Source organism: Engystomops pustulosus, chromosome 1 (genome assembly GCF_040894005.1).
Source record: "Engystomops pustulosus chromosome 1, aEngPut4.maternal, whole genome shotgun sequence".
Taxonomy (NCBI): Eukaryota; Metazoa; Chordata; class Amphibia; order Anura; family Leptodactylidae; genus Engystomops; species Engystomops pustulosus.
Window position 1 is genome coordinate 238,537,326 of NC_092411.1, and position 21,897 is coordinate 238,559,222.

At 40.0% G+C, this 21,897-nt stretch overlaps 1 protein-coding gene across 1 annotated transcript in view; it reads left to right on the forward strand.

Annotated features, from left to right (window-relative positions):
- FREM3 (FRAS1 related extracellular matrix 3) overlaps positions 1-14,062 on the forward strand; it is a 56,770-nt gene extending 42,708 nt beyond the window's left edge. The window contains exons 13-24 of the mRNA XM_072122004.1: positions 294-452; positions 1,363-1,666; positions 2,094-2,225; positions 2,419-2,750; positions 4,795-4,987; positions 5,598-5,702; positions 6,821-6,948; positions 10,028-10,162; positions 10,247-10,373; positions 10,982-11,169; positions 11,574-11,720; positions 11,850-14,062. Coding sequence (XP_071978105.1) covers positions 294-452; positions 1,363-1,666; positions 2,094-2,225; positions 2,419-2,750; positions 4,795-4,987; positions 5,598-5,702; positions 6,821-6,948; positions 10,028-10,162; positions 10,247-10,373; positions 10,982-11,169; positions 11,574-11,720; positions 11,850-12,374 — 2,475 coding nt within the window. The 3' untranslated portion in view covers positions 12,375-14,062. The remainder of the gene's footprint in view (positions 1-293; positions 453-1,362; positions 1,667-2,093; positions 2,226-2,418; positions 2,751-4,794; positions 4,988-5,597; positions 5,703-6,820; positions 6,949-10,027; positions 10,163-10,246; positions 10,374-10,981; positions 11,170-11,573; positions 11,721-11,849) is intronic.
- The last annotated feature ends 7,835 nt before the right edge of the window (positions 14,063-21,897 follow it).

Sequence of the window (21,897 nt, forward strand, 5' to 3'; positions counted from 1 at the left end):
AAATTTGCTATAACCTCATAGCTGTGCTGATTCACTAAGTGCTTCCCTCCACTATTTCTAGCTATTGTTTTTGCCATTTGTACTTCTTGCTTTTTGTTTTTATGTCACGTATTTATGCACCCTTTTCAAATGTACAGCACAATGGAATTAATAGTGCTCTTCCAATAATAATATTAAACAGTACTGTGCTGATACTAGATGGCCATTTGTATTCATGTATCATACAAGCATGTAGGGGGGCGGGGTAGTGAATACATATAATACATCATATGACACATATCTTATCTCTTCAGATGAACAAAGCTATTGTCTACATTGAAGAAATGGATAGTGTCGCAGACGTGACTTTCCCAGCTGTACCCCAGGTTGTATCCCTATTGATATACGATGATACCTCTAAAGTGAAAGAAAATCCTAGGCCTCTGACTGGTTACCCTGTAGTTTGTGTAACGGTAAGTAATCAATTATTTAAATGGTAATTTAATTTAATTTAATTTTTTCACAAAAATTAGTAAAATGTCAAAAATTCATCTTTCAATGTAATGGATTGTTATTTTATATTACTCGCACATAGCTTTGTTGTCTGATATAATTTAGATCTAAAATTTCAGGGGCTTGCTTGGGTTTCCTGGGCCCCTGTATATAAAAACTGATCTTACTAAATTACAGACCAATGACATTTATGCCACTGTTTTTAAAACTATAATTTTTACATATATGTAGTGATTCATATCCATCACATTACATTAAATAGTCCCTGCAACAGCTATGTACCCCAAAGTACCCAATTAAACTACACCCACATATCGATTTATCTCGATAGATGTATTAGCAAAATGAGGATCTTTTCTAACAATGTCACTTATACCATTTCAACAGGATAGGGAATACGGGTCTCATTGCTATTGGTCCAACTACTGGACTTCCAGCTAGAATGGGTGTCCCTGAGTTTTCGGTATGAAAGTACGGGTCATGTAAATGTGGGATCACAACTGATGAAAGTCTGCACTTGGTTTTCTCCATCAGTACCACAGATTGGAGCAGAGTCTGCAGATCCTTTCTTGTAATCACTGGGGGTCCCAGTGGTTGGGGGCTTGTGATCAAACACTTGTGCCTTTCCAATGTGGATAGTGTTTATGAAAAACCTACTATTTATGTACCTACTACATAAAATATGAATCTGGCAGATTTTATTCACATTCTCTTTTGAACCTCATTCTTTATATAAGATTATTCTTCCTATAAAAGTTGAGTATCTTAGTAGATTCTGTACACTGTTTGACTAAAATGTGAACATAGCCTGTAGTGTAATGCTTATAAATCTCTAAACATTTTCATACATTATATCTTTTTTTATACTAGGCATGCAATCCAAAATATTCTGAATATGACAAGACGGGCTCCATCTGCAGTGCGGAGAATATTAATGACACACTAACTCAGTATCGTTGGCTGGTCAGTGCCCCTAGTGGCAGCGATGGAGTTACTAGTCCCATGCGTGAAGTGGATTCCAATACATTTTTTACTGACACCAAGTCAATCACTTTAGACTCCATCTACTTCCATGCAGGGTCCAGAGTTCAGTGTGCTGCTAGGGCTGTTAATGCCAATGGAGATCCGGGTCTAGAACTGATGAGCCCTATAGTCACTGTCAGCAAAGAAGAAGGTTAGTTTATATAATATACATTAATCATATAAAGGAAACCTACCATGAGAAATCTACTAACAGAAGTAGACCTGATGGCAGATTCATCCTAACTGACTGTGCCCTAGTCTGCAATTTAATAATCTTGGAACTTAACCTGACTTGTTAAAAACTTTTTAGTAATATGTAAATTGACTGCAGAGGTCGAGCACTGGGAGCCAAGTCTACTCCATGCCCCAGGAGCCTGCAGATAATTTACATATTACTAAAATAAAGTTTATAACAAGTTAGGTTAGGTTTTATGATTATTAAATTACAGATTAGGGCATAAGCAAATATACTTCTGATACTTCTGTTAAGTATCATATAAATTATGTAGTTAAATTTGTGAAGAACCTCAAATATTATTTGTAATATAATTTGTAATATTTGTTTTTGTTCTCTTTAGGTCTCTGCCAGCCGCGAGTTCCAGGAACAGTAGGTGCTGAACCCTTTTCTGCAAAAATTCGCTACACTGGTCCTGAGGATCCCGATCACCCTAACCTGATAAAGCTGACTGTCACAATGCCCCATATGGATGGTAGGATTTCCATGTTTTGTGACAAATTTATAATCACTTTGTTCCTACTGTAATGTTTCTGCACTGCTCATTTTCTGCATAAACATGATACAGACTATATTTCTGTACTGAAATTGATAGTATAACCCAGGATTGTTGAATTAAATAAAAACTTTACCGAAACTCTCTATAATTACTATTTTGTTAATTCCAGGTATGCTTCCTGTTGTGTCAACTAGACACATGTCCAACTTTGAACTTACCCTTAGTCCTGATGGCACCCGTGTTGGCAACCATAAATGTTCTAACCTACTTGACTACAATGAAGTTCCTACCAAGTATGGCTTCATTACAGAAAAGATGAAAAATGATGAACTGATTGGTGAAACATCTCCTTACCAGTACAGCTCTGCTCTAAGATCAGCTAAGACTTTGCGCTTCTATCGTAACCTCAACCTGGAAGCCTGTCTCTGGGAGTTCAACAGCTACTATGATATGTCTGAGCTCCTGACAGATTGCAGTGGCACCATAGGGACTGATGGCCAGGTGAGTTTGTTTATGTGTATACCAGCCTGGTGGCTCAGTGGTTAGCATTTCCAGACTCTCACTCAATATTGTGCTCATGAAATCATCTTGGTATACATTATATACAGTAACCATTATTTGTGGATATTTTTAACAAATTCTGTCTTTATGCCCTTATCACATACATAGAGGGGGGATGATCACCTTCAGTAAGTGGTCACATAATATAATTTCATGACTTGATGGACACCTATGATCAGATCTATGTAACTAATTTTGTCACTACTACCTGTTGGAGCAACTCACAAGGATTTCATTTTGGCCTTTATCTAGTTAATTCAAACATCAATCATACTACATTCATGTTCATGTACTATGCAAATGAGCCTGGGCACATAGAGAGAGAAAGTGATGTCATCCCCTTTACCCTTTCCCTCTCCTTCCCCTCCTCTTGTATATGTGTAATGTATAGTAAAGCATTACTAGTGTTGGTGTTTTATCTTCTGCTTGTGAGACACAGACATCAACTGCACATGTACCTGACATAATCTCTCCTCCCACACACATTTGCGAGAAACAGACATCAGCTACACAAGTACCTGACATGTTCTGCTATACACATATGTGAGACACAGACATCAGCTACAGAAGTCCCAGACATCTCTCTTCTTCTATACACATGTGTGAGACACAGACATCAGCAACACAAGTACCTAACATGTTCTCCTATACAGATGTGTGAGACACAGACATCAGCTACACAAGTACCTGACATGCTATCTACTCCCATACACATCTGAGAGACACAGAAATCAGCTACACATTTACCTGACATGCTCTCTCCTCCTATACACATGTGAAAGACACAGACATCAGCTACACAAGTACCTGACATGTTATGTTCCTCCTATTCACATGTGAGAGACACATACATCATCTACACAAGCACCTGCCATGCTCTCTACTCCCATACACATTTTAGAGACACAGAGGCAGCCAGCACCAGAAGTGTCTTATCATTATACAGGCTGTCATTCAAGCACTGGGAGGTGTGGCCTCACACTCATGAATAATCTGTACTGCTGAATAAGAAAAGGCACCTTGGACCCATCTAAGGTCATTTGCATACAGCTTCTGGACTTGATTAAGTTTACAGGCATAATAGGACATATAGGGACAGTTTTGGGATAGGGGCACTGCTCTCTTATGGCAGTTAATGAAAATATAGTTAGTTTTGGGGGGGGGGGTTAATTTGCCTAACAGGTTCTCTTTATGTGTCCATGTTTTTGGTTCTGCACACATCTCCTCAAATGATATTAGAGAATTCATGGTACTCATGCACCAAGAGTCATTTAAGAGCAAAGCACTTGCTTCATACAATTTCTTAAAAATTGGAAAAATTGTGGCACACTTGTGTGGTTTCCTTTGTATGACCCAATACTCTCTATATATAATCTATGTACTGTGCTCCTCTGTAGTTGATGTTTTTTCAGATTTTAAAAATGCCTTTGTCAGCATTCTGAATAATTTCAGTAGTTTATAATAGTTTCTTTTTCATTACCTGGCCCCCTGTCAGCACTGTGTGTTGATGCCAGAGGGTGCAGCTGCAGCCTGTGTGTGCCTGTGTTTCCTCATGCATTCTTCCTCTCATCCACACCCTCCCCCTTCACTCCCCTGCCTGCTCAATGCACATGAAAAGAAGTGAGGAGGAGTGAGGAAGTTGGATGAGTGTCGAGGAGACTGACACAGGCACACATTGGCTGCAGCTGCCCCCCTCTGGGACTCACCACAGGCTGCTGGCAGGGAACCAGGTAATATAAAATAAACTATTATAAACTACTGAAATGATTCAGAATGCTGACAAAGGTATTTTTAAAATCACCATAGCCTACAATATTGGAACCTGTCATCAGCTTACAATCACATTTCTGGTGAAAGGTTTGCTTAAAGGGCGAGATTATAGATGTGTGTTTTTTCTTCTCTGTATACAGACCATGCAGGAAATTGTATACAGTATTGTCTGTCACTTATTATGTGTATATTAACTGCAATGTTGTTTTCACAGGTATTGAACCTGGTACAATCATATGTCACCCTGCGGGTGCCTCTCTATGTCTCCTATGTGTTCCATTCACCAGCAGCAGTTGGTGGCTGGCAGCACTTTGACCTGCAGTCGGAGTTGAGGCTGACATTTGTTTATGACACTGCAATCTTATGGAATGATGGAATCGGCAGCCCACCGGAATCAGAACTACAAGGTATGAAGCATAATTACCATTACAGAGAATCTGTCATCTCTCATGTTTTCAACATTCATGAAATAACAATTCTTCATCTTTTTCATTATTCTCAGTATTCATGCTAAATATTTTGACTAATTTGAAACTTGTCAGAGGAGGTCATTGCACTACTACCTGTTTGAACAGTATCATAATGTGTAAGGACACCCCCTACTGGTAACACCCAGTTGTCAATGTATTAATTTATACATTGATGGCATAGCAGGGTAATAAGTTCAGAGTAATAATAACTTATCAGTAAAAGTTAAAGGTCCCCACTGGTTAATATTTCCATAGAATAGGTAAAAACGTGCGGATCCAGAGAATGAGACCCATGTGGACTTGTGCACTGCTGGTGTATTCATTCTCTATGGAACTAACAGAGACTGCAGAGTACATCTATCTCAGGTCATCTCATTGAGAATGGATAGAATAGCGATGTTCATGCACAACATTCTGCTCCTTTACCATGGAGAGAGGAGACCCGGAGAAACTCTTAAAAAGAGAAATCTTAGAAAGATTTACAGCCCCCACACCACTGTTCAGTACAAAATCCCAGACTAATACTATATTTACTTGTTTATTTCAGGTTCTCTCTTTCCCACCAGCATGCGTATTAACGAAGAAGGTCGCCTAGTGGTAAACTTTAAGACTGAAATCCGCTTCCGAGGGCAGTTTGTTATGTCTCATCCAGGTACAGTCCAAATCTCTTGCTGAGAAAGGTCAGCACTCCATGATCCGTAAAACCGAAGCTCCATCTTTATTTAACCCATAGTGTGTAAAATCAGAGTAAGATACAGAAAGCAAATATCATTTTACGCGTTTCAGACCATTTCAGTCGTTAGTAATTTATCGCTAAGGACCAAAATGCTTTGAAACGCATAAGAAAAAGTAAAAAAAAATGGTCAGCTAAGCACCAACTTTATTTAACACATAGTCGGTAAAATCAGAGTAAGATACAGTAAGGAAATAGAATCTTACGTGTTTCACAATATTTCGGTCTTTAGTCATCAGTGACTATGGACCGAAATGATCTGAAACATATACGACACATAAAATATTTGCTTACTGTACTTTTACCGACTATGGGTTAAATAAAGCTTTTATGGACGGTAGAGTGCTGACCATCTTGTTTTCTCACTTTGTATTACTCATAAGAAGTTTAAAGACTCCCTTGTTGTTGTGCACCCAGTAGGTGAGATTATCAGTTACCTGTGTAGCTGTTTGCTGTCTTTACAGTTTTGTAATATAAGATACCCATAAAACTACATATATAACTATAAAAAGTTATATATATATATTAAACATGTGCTCTGCATTGTGGATGCAACGGATGCAACCCGCACTCTTCTTCCTTGACTATGAAACTTAAATGTAGCGCAAGGCCACCAAACTGAGGTGATGAAAAGCAACATTCATGAATCTGCATTCCGTTATTGTCAAAGAATTAATTTTTTCTACATGATAACCCAGGGACACTTACTCATAGATGCAGGCACTGTGACTGTGGTAATTATATTCGACATCCATGGCCTCCTTCATGGCCTCAGAGGGAGGGCAAGACAGTGTAACAGTCGGTAAAGCCATATTACAGAGGGGCAAGGGTAGCCCTTCAGGCTCTCATTAGCAACATTTTAAAAGTTGATTTTAGAAGGAAGGAGAACATGGATAACAAATATAAGAAGATTACCACAGTCACACTGCCTGGATCTATGAGTAAGTGTCCCTTGTATGATTTTGATGGTAGATTTAAAATGTATAACCTGTACAATTGTTCTACTCCAATTGTTAATGATTCTTCCTCTTTATCAGGCTCACCTCTGACGTCTATGGTCATGTCTGCCGATCACCCAGAGCTCACCTTCAGTTTAAACCTTCTTCGCAGTGAGCCCAGCTTCCGACAGCCGGTGCAACAGTGGAATTTTGTCTCAGATTTTGCTGTAGGTATCAGGACAACGTGCGGTCAATGCTTGTTTTTAGTGTGATGATCAGTATGGTCAGATAATAACTACAAGACTGTGGAGCAGTTTAGGTCCTAGGAAAGTAGCTGTACTCAGGGCAGGTCCCTAAGGTAGATACCTGTATATATGTATATGTATCATCAGGAGGCTTTCCCGGGAAAAGAAGAGAAATAATAATAAACTTTTTATTTATAGGGAATTCCATTGCATGTGTCCAACTTTACCTTCTTTTCCATGAAAGATTCATAGAGAAGTAGTGATTTAATTAGTGTTCTATTTAGATAATAGATACTTTTTATCAAAATAATAGATTTTTCCATTTACAAAGCTATAAGACGGACTTTTATTCGCTAGACAAATTGTACTTTATTGAGGCATAATCTAATATTCTGTGCAATGCACTGGGAAGTTGAAGAAATTTTCCAAATGTTGTGGAATTGGCAAAAAAACAAAAAAACAAAACCATGCAGGTCTTTCTTTTTAGGGATTTTACTGTGTGATCCAGATGACATATCCTCTTTATTCTTTGGGGAACTATGATTGCAATGAAACCAAATGTATAAGATGTTTTCATGTGTTGATACCATGTTAAATTCACTGACATGTATGGAGGTGGCTCAGTCTGTGAACCTTCTCCATACACCCCGACACGATCGGGAATTTTATGTTGATTGGTCGTTATAGGGTTAATTTTGTAATATTCTGTGACGTGATTTCTATTCTATCTTAGGTAATGATGAATTCTCAGCACATTCATCTAGGAAAGATGCATTATCATTATGTCATTAGCTAATCCATGTCCTAATATGCACTACAAGTTATTAAAATACAGATACTAAAGTAACTGCGGCCATAAAATATGATATTTAGTGCAGTGTAAGTGATTAAGTGTGAACAGAGCTGCAGAATATTTTCGGTACAAATTCCAGGAAAATAACACATCAACTGAATAGAAGTAGTGTATAAATAGCCCCTCCCCAAAGACTCACGTACGGTAACTCACAATTCTGGTGTATACCCTGAAAACATTTTTCATGCACATATTTTTTCTTCATTTCAACGTGTTTCCAATCTGAAAAAGACTCACGGCAGTGGTCTATCTTTCTATGGCAATTGATCAGTGAAAAACGCATTGTACGTGTATGCATCTCAGAGTGCAAGGCGTTTTTGATGGATCTCTATAGACTTGTATGGGAAGTTTTTCATGTGTCAAGTAGAACATGCTGAGATTTTCACTTGCGTTAAAATAAACATGTTCATGTGTGTGGAAAAAAGCAAAACGCATTGACCCACATTAACTAACCCTTTTACGTTGCTGCGCTTTTTTCAATCATTTTTTGCTCCTCACCTTCAAAAATCTAAAACATTTTCCATGTACATAGCTGTGGGAGGGTTTATTTTCTGCCACCAGTTTTTAGTCAGACTTCACGTTCTTTTAGGTGCAAACTGCTTGCACAGGTATTTAACCCCTTACTACATTTGGACATTGCTGTATATCCAGTAGCGGTGGGGGAAGTATGAAGCGAGCACATGGACTTAGCCCTCTTTATACTCAGCGGCTGTTTGCTCTAAAATTGAGCAAACAACCGTCGCTAACACCCGTGATAGGTGCTAGCGCTAATCGCGGGTGTTAACCCTTTGATCACCGCCGGCAAAGCTGCCAATGGCATCAGCAAGCCACACACTGCCATCTTACCTCGGATCCTTCTCCCCTTTTTTGCAAGATGAGCTGATGTTTTCATTGCTACCATTTTGAGGACTATGTGAACTTTTGATCACTTTTTATAAAAAATTTTTATGTCATGTAAAATGATGAAAAAGTGGCGTTTTGGACATTTAGTTACTATTTTCCATTATGGGGTTTTCTGCTGGGAGCAAGCATCTTTTTGTTATGATAGATTGGGCATTTTGTGATGTTTGGGATTTTTACAATTTTTTATTTTATTTTATTTTTTTTTACTTTTTTAAATAATTTTTTTCACTAGTTTTTAGACCCTCTGGCACATTAAGAACCCCTGGCGCATTGTAATGAAACTGCAGATGCCATACAGCCTCAGGTTTTACAAAGATCTGAGACCTGTCATGGCAACTGATCGCTGCTCCCCGATGACGTTACAGGGAAAGACGATCAAAACAAAGATGGGGCGCCCACGTCGACGGCTCTGTCAGCAGCAATCAAAGGGTTGATACTCGCTATTGGTGCTAGCATCGATCCAAGGTATTAGCTCACCTCGAGAGCCCTCTTCATGCCGTGTTAGCAGCTCTGTGCGGTTCATGTACAGCGCAGAGCGCTAAGAGGTTAATATACACTCTGCACTGCAAAAAAAAATTTAGATATTTTATTATATTATTAGACAAGAAAAACTGAAATATCATGTGGTCGTAATTATTCAGACACGGTGCATGTTAGAGCAGATGAGAATCATGAGGAACTGCCCAAAGAGATCAGAGACAGAATGTGGCAAGGCACAGATCTGGCCAAGGTTACAAACAAATTTCTGCAGCACTCAAGGTTCCTAAGGACACAGTGGCCTCCATAATACTTCAATGGAAGAAGTTTGGAATGACCACAACTCTTCCTCAACCTGGTCAACCAGTGAAACTATGTGAGAAGTTCACTATACCATTAAAATTTTACAGTAAGTCAGCTCAGGAATCAAGGAGCATAAACTTGAAGACAAATGAAATTCAAATTGTGCCAATAGTCCAGCTTCACACGATTCCCATGAAATCTAAAACTCTTCTATATCATATCATTAAAAGTATTGCAAATACAACATGGAAAAATGTATGAACAAACGCTAAAGTGTATGCATTTCGGAACATATGCTTAGTCATGGCTTTATGGAATGAAAACAGACCTTGTGCCATAGATGAATAAATGTTTACATTAATTGTGGTCTTTGTGGAGTCATTTATTTATTTTTGTAAATAAATAGGGGATATGTTATTTGGCCAATCTATAGGGAAGTTACTTATAGTTTTTGACTGTATTTTAGGTACTGTCTGGTAGAGGCATCTGCAATTTTATGAATTAAGTCTGAATTTTTTTTTCTAGGTACGCGATTACTCAGGAACATATACTGTAAAGCTGATACCTTGTAGTGCATCTCCTAACCAAGAATATACAGTACCTCCAATATGTAACCCACGCGAACCGATCACATTCGATATTGATATTAGGTTTCAACAGGTAAGATATATTGCTGAACCCTAAATCTGTGTTGTTGTATACATGAATATACTAAGACCATTACATGTAACCGCTGTATTTCAGGTCAGTGATCCAGTATCCACAGAGTTCAGTCTCAATACTCAGATGTTTTTACTGTCTAAAAGGGAATTGTGGCTATCGGATGGCTCAATGGGATTTGGTGAAGGAACAGATGTGGCATTTTCTGAAGGTGAGAAAATGTAGCAAATTGGAAGCTGCTTATGTAGAAATGTAGTACGGTCATGAGTGTCACTTTATCAACCATAGCAGCTGCTATGCTTTGTAGTGTTAGAGGGCCCAGCCACCCGACCTGCCGCACTAAAGAATAGAGGATGTGCGTGTTTATGAGTGTATAAATCTATGGATATGTATATGGGATTTGTATATGCTGTATATGCATTTATATGGTGTGTATATAATGCATTTGTTTGTATACATACTGTTTGTCTGTATATATGATGTGTATATACTGGATGTTTAATAATATGATGTATATATACTATATTAGTGTGTATTTGATATGTATATACCGTATGTGTGTAAGAATGTAGATGTATCAGTGTAGAACTGTATGTGTGTATGTGGAAATAGTAGTTTTAGCTTGAAATCAACTGCTAAATCAAAAAAAGATATCTTAGCCACTTTGATTCACTGCATTGCATTTTCCACTCCCCTGATCACATCACTACACATGGACTTGGACTTACAAACAAATTCAGACACATTTTATAAAATGATAACAAGTTGCCTGTTTATTGGAAAATCTATTTATATCATATTTTTTCTATTTCAATGAAGGTTCTGCAATTTATGGTCGTGTTATGGTGGATCCTGTTCAAAACCTTGGAGACTCCTTCATTTGCAACATTGAGAAAGTATTTTTATGTACTGGAGCAGATGGTTATGTACCTAAATACAATCCAGACAACAAGGAGTATGGATGCCTTGCAGATTCCCCTACCTTACTTTATAGGTTCAAGATATTGGTATGATATTCCTCTAAATTAGTATATTTACTCATTAAAATCAAAGCATTATATTAATGGGCCACCGAACACTCTGAAGATTGTAAAAAAAATGGCCCATTTTTACTAAAGAGATGGTCTTATACAGTATAAATTATAATAGAGGGACAGCACAACAACTTAAAATAATATGCACTCTTGATGTACACCATGATGGACCAGTTTTAAAGGACCATGACATAATGTAATGTAAGAGAAGGAACACAGAAACTTGTAACACGTGAAGATTAGCTGCCGATTTGATTGTGGAAGACTACATTCTGAAAAATACAAGCTGTAATTTATAGCACAAATATATTTCTGTATCTTGTACTATCCAAATCCAAATAACATTTAATAAACCCTCTGTTTTGCTCCCACCACAGGACAAGGCTCAGCCAGAAACCCAAGAGAAGGTATTTGGAGATGTTCCCTTTGATGCTAAACTAGCAGCTGATAGCCCAGAAGCTTTACCCCTGGTGAAACAACCAGGATCAGATGGCTTTAGTATGGCATCCGATCCCCTTTTTCAGGTAAATTGTGGTTTGAATTTTAAAATAATTCCTGCTTTATTTTATGCAACTCTCATCGACGCAATGTCTTTCCATTATTAGTGACTATGTAAACATTACATTTTGCCTTTTCCAATCCATTACATGTAGGTTGCTGCTGGTCGTGAATGGTTCATTCATACCATCTATACTGTCCGATCCAGAGAAAATGCCAACAGAGGCATTGGAAAACGTAGTGTGGACTACCATCACACCCTGAGTGGCACAGTCTTTGAAGATGATCCTTTGCTTTTGAAGAGAAGCAGAAGAGCTAATAAGGATGATGTGATACTTACTCAAGATATTGGAGCAGATAAGAATAGAGGGACTAACATTCAGCACATTACTCTAAGACACTCGAAAAGAGTCTCCGACAAAGGTGCTTTACCAGGCAGTGGACTGTATGACAAGCCAGCCTTAGAAGTAACTGGGCAGGATCAACAGGGCACTTTGATGCCAACCATCGGAGGTGTAGCTGCTTTGTTTTTACTCATTTGCACTACAGTTATCATCGCAGTGCTTCTAAAACGTAGACAGCAACCACATCCGGATAGAAAGACTGCCTCCAAAAGTCACTGCAATAGTCGTGAAACTGTATCTACCAGACACAGCGGCAGTGACAGCTCTGAGGTATAGAAGATGGGACATGGAGTTACATACCTCTCATTTCTTGGTGCCTTCGCCTTTTTGGTACTATTATATCTTTATACATACGAGTATATCTTCCTTCTGCAAATCTCAAATCTCCAAAGTTATTGAAATATGAGGACCTTGCTTTTCTGAAATGAAGTGAAGCTAAATATTGGTCAAAATGTTGGTTCTCCAGAATGGATTTCACCTGGATATTCTATGCAGCTAGAACCTTGCAGATTGGTTGAACAATCTTTAGTTTAATGTCTCTTTTAGTAGATCTTAATGGAAGCACTTTGGACCCAGTCTCAAAAATAGCTGGAATTCTGAAAGATTCATCAAATTATTATACCACATTTACCGAATGTTGATGCTGGAGCTAATTTTTAAGGTGCCCAGTAACACTTTCCACATAAAGTTTCCAGCTCATAAAAAAGTGTTTTTTCAACACCTAACAGAACAGTAATGCCATCAGGTTGCTCACAGTATGCAATGTGTACAATGGCTTTATCTTCAATTACCAGTTAACTTTAAAGCCAATCTTTAATACATAAACCTTTACTCATTCTAGGCTTAGGAGTCCAGTGGGTAGTCCTACAGTCTTCATTACTTAGTTGTGCATACAGAGAGTAAATAAGTAGAACCACCCACATGACTACAAAGCCAAAAATGATCAGAATGTCCTGTCCATAGATAAATATCAAGTTATATCCACAAAGCTATATTTCAATCTTCGCAAGAAATATTGTTAGTATTTTCTCATGAAGATTTTGATGTAGAAACATGGTAAAAGCCATGTGCAAATAAATCACTTTACTGAACCAGCAAGGGATGCAGAGAAGTGTGAGCTTAGCAGAAACCTGATAGCTGCTGAGCAGATTCTGTGATATTTCTCTGTATTTTTTTTTCATATATGTCCTGAAACTCTATAAATCAACTATTACATGATATGACCAGGAAAATGTACACAAAAAAGCAATGCAATTGGACAAGAAGACACAAGGAAAAATTCTTCCCTTTGTTTTTGGTGCTAAAAACGGATGCACTCGTGAATTTATATGTTTTTCTTACTCGCTTAGTAAAATTGTTTATTTATGATATAGTCCGACCTACATTTCAAGGGATTACAGTACAATGTGTTTTATACAGCCTTTTGTTTGTATCATTGGATTTTCTTCTGTGGGATTTACACACAGTGAGATTCAGGAATATTTATACCAATGATAGAATTTTTATATGACATTCGAATATTACATTTCTTGTATGTAGTGTCTATCCATTTACAAGTATCATATTATTGTACACTGTATATACACTCGTACCTTCTTTTATCAGTCATATTCCTTCTGTATGCAACAAATCTGTTCATTTGAATATATGACAAAAAACTAATTGTTAAAGGCTATATACACACTGTAACACATAGTGTAGTTACTGTATATATAAATCTTCCTTGAAGTAACTTGAATACGTTTTGAAGATTAATGCTTTTTACACTGACACTAGAGCACATTTTGCTTGAAGCATTAAGATACAGATTTAGATATAACCAAATTATGATGTGGCCATGTCTTAAAGGAGATATAAGGAATGCTTTTGACATATGAAATTTTCATATTTGACTGATAAATCAATTTTCATAAAAATAACCATTCTGTTTGTAATGGTTTATAAAACATATATTTGTACGAACATAAAACTCAGTTCCAAAAAATATATATTTATGTAAATAAATTATGTCTTAAAAAATTTAATTTCTTGTTTATAATCTTTGACTAAAATATGGTATGTTCCATAAAAAGCAAAGTATTGATACCTGGCCACAAGGAATCAAAAGCTAAGTCACATGACCCATATTCAGTCTTGGAAACTCAAAACAGATTTTTGCACCAAACTGACATTGGAGCATATTGGAGCATGGGGGTGGTGTCAAGGTAGAGGAGTGGTGCAGGCCCTAAACTCACCCTCAACTGCTATCACCTTCCTATCAAGCCTCACAAATCCTAGTAGTTAGGGAATTCTAGTCAATGTTCCCAGCACTAACTGGGTGCACAGAAAAGATGACGAACACAGAGGGAAAAATAGCAAAGTCTTACAGAACTGGGTCAAATCGAAAGTGGTGGTGAGGCACAAAAGCGAATTTCAATGTAATTGTCAAATAAAGGTAGCAGAGGTTGGATACACAAAATAATTATCCTCTGAAAGCTTTAAAAATCTGAGCTATACAGGATCAAGATGGCTCACTGTTAAAGACTATGTATTATGTCTACATTCTTCCTGCGGCTGCCTGCATCTATATATATACGTCTAAATCTTTCCCTGCATTTGTTAAATATTTATACTTTGTTTATAAAGACTGTCAGCTCTGTTAGCCAACATCCAACTCTCTTCAGACACTTGTGATCTGGTGTGAAAATAGGGGTGCTGGACAGTCAGACATCGGAGGGAAACTTCAGATTTACTACAAAATGTCATGGCCAGATTCCTGCTCCGACCCTCTGACCTGAAGAGTCTTACTCTAGCATGCACAACCAAAATTGTATTTTTAGTCATATTAATGTGAACCCAGCATACACAGCATTTCCCACCGGAAGGTGCCTGAGCATTAATGGTTCCTAACTAGCTAGTTTCTACAAGGGAATACTGCTCCACATCATCAGGAAATGCAGGTAAAGGCAACATTTGGCTTTGTGGACCAATTTTAACGTGTTCGAAAAAGAACTGTTTCAAAAACTCATTTGTGATTAATAAAACCATTTTCTTATAGTTATATCCTCTCTGTGATCTGTACTATATACTGATCCAATCCCATGTAGAAACCTGACTGGAAACACCAGAGGATGGGTGAAAGTGTTGAGGTCCCCATGCATAGAAGTAAGTGAATTTACTTTAGGAGATAATTGCATATTGGCCCAGATGTATTGTTCTGGCTGCGCCAGTTTTCTGATGTACTTTCCACTGAAAAGAACATCTTTGGAGCTTGCACATATATTTAAGAAGTGTTTGCACCAGTTTTGTGTCACAGCTTTACTGTGCCAACAAGACAGAAAAATGTGCACCTAAAGGGGCGTGGAAGTGCTTAGTTGGAGATTGCAAGACATTCAGTACAGCAACTCATTAGAATTGTGTTGCAGACTGTATGTTAAGGGTACACCTAAAAAGATACACTTTCCATGAAGTACAGGGAGAATATCGAAGATCAAGGCACCAGTATTCAATAATTTGGTGCACCCTGCACAGTTGCAAGGCAAACTGGAGCTTGCATTACTTTTGAGCAATCTGCCCCATAGTGCTGGTTAGTAAAGAATTGATTTGCATTACCCACTGCATGGAGTAGTGAGATCAAACTAAACATACTGCAGCCTGTGTAAAGTAGAATGTTAGATGTAGAGCCTGTACCAATTTATCATTTTAACTTCAACCGCAGAATGCTGATTTTTCCCATGTGCATTGGCTCAGTCATTTACTTTGCATCTGTAACTCTTCCCTAACTAATTGATCTCCCATGTGGACCACTACTCTCTCTCTGCTGTTGGAGAGACCAACTTGAACCTACTGTGGCCTGTGTGAAGTAGGCTGACAGTTTCCCATGTTTCTGGCATTGGCTCATTAGTTGGCTTTTAAACTATAACTCGTCAGTAATGCTTAATGGTAACCCTGCCCCTTTGGACCCCCCAGATATGACAAGAGGCTCCAGCCTCTTAGTATTTCCAGCCCCTAACTGTACAGCAGGGTAATTCTATTTCAGGCCCTGCCCACTTGGCACTGAAGTGCTGTTAAAAAGTCTTATCACCAGTAATAGTCTTAATAACACCTACATAGATTCTTTACTACAAAAAATATACTGGGGGTCATTTACTAAGGGCGTTTTCCATACGTGTTACCCGAATATTCCCATTGACACCTGGAGGACGTCGGAGGAACTGCCTTAGTGAATCGGCGGAAGACCCGAATCCATCACAGAGAACGCGCCACTGGATCGCGAATGGGCCGGGTAAATAAATCTGCCCCACTGTCTTTGAATGCTTTGGCTTTACAGCTTAGTACAGTCATTAATTAATAGCTTCTAAAACCATATAGATGATTGAAGGAAACAGGTCATAGTGGATTATAGTATAGGCGGTTTGGGCAGCAACCTGGGGCCGATGCCTTCTAGGAGTCCCATGACCAACCAAACCAACCACCAAATTTTATATTCAGTATTCCTCTTTTTTTCAATGAAATCCTCATACATCTGTTCCTGCTCTCAATATAGATGTACAAAAGGACATTTTAGGACCTTCCCAAAGATGCTTTATTCTAGTACCATATGTAGGAAGTGATTCCAATATTTCCAAGGCAGTCTTAATGGATACAAATATTCATTGTCTCTTCTATTGTCTTTGAGCGACCCAGACTTTCAATTGGTAAAAACATTGTGGTGCAAAGTGTGGATTCTATGCTTAACACATTTACCAAATTTACTGTCAATGGCATTTACTCCTGCTGTTACATTTTTAATAGATTAATGTCATATTGTACTACAGGGATAAAATCGAGCTTTCATTTTATTTGAGGTATGTAAAGCCACACCAATACTAGTCATTACAAAAAAAGTGCTAGAAGCAAAAGTATTAAGTAGTAACGTATAAAATCCATTGAATGCATTCAGCTACAGAATTTTCATGTGAGCTTGATGTATTATTCAGATTATAATTCTTGTTCTTGAAATGTATCTATGATTTGTTACTCCTTATATACAATAAGGAATAGTATTATCAATCAATAGAAATGAAATTCCTAGCTCTGGTTCTAGGGTATTTAGAATAAAACTGCTGTCACTTCAGAAGTATGTAACAATTGAGTGAATAAGGCACATTTACTTACCTGGTCCATTCGCGTTACAGCGGTGGCTTCTTTCACGAGCGTTCGGGTCTTCCGGCGATTCATGAAGGTCCTGCGCCCGATGTCCACCAGGTGGCGCTGCTGCGAAGAAGTCCGCCAAGGTGCCCCGTAGTTCATCGTCTTCATCGTGGTGCATGTGAGTTTTTTTTTAAATGCGGCGTTTTTTTTTCTGAATCTGTCGGGTTACTGTTCGGCCACGCCCCCGATTTCCGCCGCATGCATGCCAGCGCCGATGGGCCACAAACCGATCGCGTGCGCCAAAATCACGTTCAGGGAAAATCGGCGCAAATCGGAAAAATTCAGGTAACACGTCGGGAAAACGCGAATCAGGCCCTTAGTAAATGACCCCCAATGTGTGTATAGATGATGGAGGGGCCTGGAGTTTAAATGATAGGAGATGTTCTATAGCCAGTTTCATAATGCGGAAATTTCAGATTGACTAAGAAGTGAAGACATTATTTGTCTTGAGCCAGGATATTAGTTCTTTTTAAGGATGAAACCTGTATGTTATGTGCCAATAGACAAATCTTCTGTCCTGACCGCACTCTGTCCTTGACTTGATTATACACAGCAATGGAGAGACATGTGATACAACCTGTGTAACAGCAAGAAGCTAACCTGAAAATGGACAACGTTGTGCAGGAGAAAAAGCAGAGTGAAGTACTTAGTGTGCAGCTACAATAGAAAAGCATATATTCTTTATTGTTAATACAACAGCTTTTGCTTCATCACGGACAATAAAAACTTATAAATCTGTGTGACTTTCTTGTATACAAGCAAAGGATACACCTACTTGGTGACCCAGAGAAATGGGCATTACAATGGCGGGTCCATTGGAGAAGTGAGTGGATAAAAGGGAGGGATCCTTTAAAAAGCCAAAATTATATTAATAGTGTAGATTTGTACTGTGTTACCCTTTTGAGGCTAACTGAGTATATTTGATGGTGAGCTTTCGTAAGTACAAGTTTTTTGTCAGACATAATGTTATGAAGGAGACAGAAATTCACAGCATTTTATACACACAGATTGATAAATATAGAGACATAATGGGGGTCATTTACTAAGGGCCCGATTCGCGTTTTCCCGACGTGTTACCCGAATATTTCCGATTTGCAACGATTTCCATTGTATTGCCCTGGGATTTTGGCGCACGCGATCAGATTGTGGCGCATCGGCGCCGGCATGCACGCGACGGAAATCGAGGGTCGTGGCCGAGCAAAAACCCGACGTATTCGGAAAAACCGCCGCATTTAAAAAAATAAAAGTGTCGCTTGGGACGCGCTTACCTTCACTCAGCCGGCCTCGGTGTATTCAAGTGCGTTCAGATGCTTTGCAGCGCAGCAGCGCCACCTGGTGGACGGCGGAGGAACTACCTTGATGAATCCCGGCCGGACCCGAATCCAGCGCAGAGAACGCTGGATCGCGAACGGACCAGGTAAGTAAATCTGCCCCATTATTTCTGACAGGATGGCAATAAACACACTAAAAATCTGTGAGACGAAACACGAGAGCCCTGGCTCTTATCTGCTTATGGCCTCTAGGTCAGAGGTAGGAGGTCATGAAGCTGCCATGAATGTTAAGACTACTTTGTAAGGTTTTGAATCTCTGCATTAATTTACACTCCCATTCTTTATTTTCCCTCTGTGTCTTAAAACAGTAATCTTCCATAGTGTGGTCCTCTCTGGAGAAATGTACAGCTACTGGGAGATCTTTTCTTTAATTTTTTTATCAGATCGGTGCGAGTTCATGTGTAAGTCTCTAGCATGTTTCCCCAACATAAAGGCCTGTGGTTGGACACCGTTGACACATAATAAGGTAGACCACATTAGAAGACCTGCAGGAAAAGATCTCCTTGATCTTATGTACCTGCTGTGATTGAGGTACAGGTACCAGGTCACCCATGCGAATGTGTTGCCACGTTTGCAGGCAGGGTGGGGTACCATTTTCTGATGGGGGACTCAGGGCACTCCGGACAAGCAGTTGTTTCAGGTTTGGTGGTTGCCGGAATGACAGGAGAGGAGGGACTGGGGATATTTCTTTTAGATTTGTATCTTTATGCAGAATTGGTTGGAGTACCTTGGCAATATGATGTAGGATCTCCAGTTGTGGCTCCAGCTATGACTACTAGGGACACAATGTCCTCATGTTGGGTCTCCTTATTTGTGAGTAAACTGTCTCTGTTGATGGCTGCTACTTTTCTTATTTGGTTCTCAGTCACTTTTGGTCTGTAGTCGAGATGAGCGAACATACTCGTCCGAGCTTGATGCTCGTTCGAGCATTAGCGTACTCGAAACTGCTCGTTGCTCGGACGAATACTTCGTCCGCTCGAGAAAATGGCAGCTCCCGCCGTTTTGCTTTTTGGCGGCCAGAAACAGAGCCAATCACAAGCCAGGAGACTCTGCACTCCACCCAGCATGACGTGGTACCCTTACACGTCGATAGCAGTGGTTTGCTGGCCAGATCAGGTGACCCTGGGATAGACTAGCCGCTGCCGCGCTGCTCGGATCATTCTGTGTCTGGATGCCGCTAGGGAGAGAGCTGCTGCTGGTCAGGGAAAGCGTTAGGGTGTTCTATTAGAATAGTGTTAGGCAGGAGTGATTCAACAAGAACCCAACAGCCCTTCTTAGGGCTACAATAACGTTATACTTTTTTTTTTTTGTTTGCTTGTGGCTGGGCTTGCTGGCACTAGTAGTGCAGCTAGTACAATATTGTGAGGAATTTGCAGGGGGACTTGCTACCGTTGTGTTTAGCTCTTAGTGACACACATATCCACCTCAAAGTGGGAAAATTTATTAGGGGTTGGATTTCAATTAGGCACAGTCTGCCATTTCCTTTTTTATTTTACGTTTATTTTTTTAATAACTCAGCGTCATCTCATCTGGCATAGCAGTGTGCTTTCATACTTGGCTAGAAAATAGCCATAGGAGAATCCAAACGGCTTACTTACGCCTACAGTAGCGTTATATATATTTGATTTCTGGTTGATCTGCTGGTGGCTGTCCTTGCTGCAGTGCATCTACTAGCAAATTGTGAGCAATTTGTAGTGAGACTTGCGACCGCTGTGTTTTGCGCTTAGTGACGCACATATCCATCGCAAAGACCGAAGTGGGAAAATTTATTAGGGGTTGGATTTCAATTAGGCACAGTCTGCTATTTCCTTTTTTATTTTACGTTTATTTTTTTAATAACTCAGCGTCATCTCATCTGGCATAGCAGTGTGCTTTCATACTTGGCTAGAAAATAGCCATAGCAATAGGATAGCATCGTTTGGTTTTAAAAACTAAAAAACACAAAAAAAACCTAAAAAACACAAAAAAAAACAAAAAACACAAAAAAAAGTTAAAAAAAAATTAAAGTTATAACTCTCATTTTCAAAATGTTTAACCCGAGGGCTAGGGGTAGAGGACGAGGGCGGGGACGTGGGCGTCCAACTACTGCAGGGGTCAGAGGCCGTGGTCCTGGGCGGGGTGAGACACCACCTGCTTATGAGGGAGCAGGGGAACGCCGCAGAGCTACACTCCCTAGGTTCATGTCTGAAGTTACTGGGACTCGTGGTAGAGCACTGTTGAGGCCAGAACAGTGCGAACAGGTGATGTCGTGGATTGCCGACAATGCTTCGAGCAATTTGTCCACCAGTCAGTCTTCCACGCAGTCCACCCATGTCACCGAAATCGGCACTCCTCCAGCTCCTGCACCTCAGCCTCCTCCCCCCCAGTCTGCCCCCTCCCAGGAAAATTTGGCATTTGAACCGGCATACTCTGAGGAACTGTTTTCTGGACCCTTCCCACAGTCACAAACCACTTGTCCGGTTGCTGCTGAGCAATTTTCCGATGCCTAGGTTTTCCACCAGTCGCAGTCTGTGGGTGATGATGACCTTCTTGACGTAGTGGAAGAAGTGTGTAAAGAGGTGTCCGACGATGAGGAGACACGGTTGTCAGACAGTGGGGAAGTTGTTGCCAGGGCAGGAAGTCCGAGGGGGGAGCAGACTGAGGGATCGGAGGATGATGAGGTGACAGATCCAAGCTGGGTTGATAGGCCGGGTGAACACAGTGCTTCTGAGACGGAGGAGAGTCCTCGACCAGAACAGGTTGGAAGAGGCAGTGGTGGGGCCAGACGGAGAGGCAGGGCCAGACCTGGTGCATCAGCGCCAAATGTGTCAACTAGTGAAGCTCCCGTGGCGAGGGCTCCTGCGGCAAGGGCTAGATTTTCAGAAGTCTGGAGGTTCTTTAAGGAAACACCGGATGACCGACGGACTGTGGTGTGCAACATTTGCCAAACCAGGATCAGCAGGGGTTCCATCACTAATAGCTTAACTACCACCAGTATGCGCAGGCATATGAATGCTAAACACCCCACTCAGTGGCAACAAGCCCGTTCACCTCCGGCCGTGCACACCACTGCTCCTTCCCCTGTGTCAGCTGATAGTCAGCCCCCTGCCCAGGACCCTGCCACAAAAACCCCATCGTCGCCTCCACGATCCTCCACAGCATCCACCAGCGTTCAGCTCTCCATACCCCAGACGCTGGAGCGGAAACGCAAATATAGTGCAACCCACCCGCACGCCCAAGCCCTTAATGTCCACATCTCCAGATTGCTTAGCCTGGAGATGCTGCCCTATAGGCTAGTAGAGACCGAGGCCTTTCGC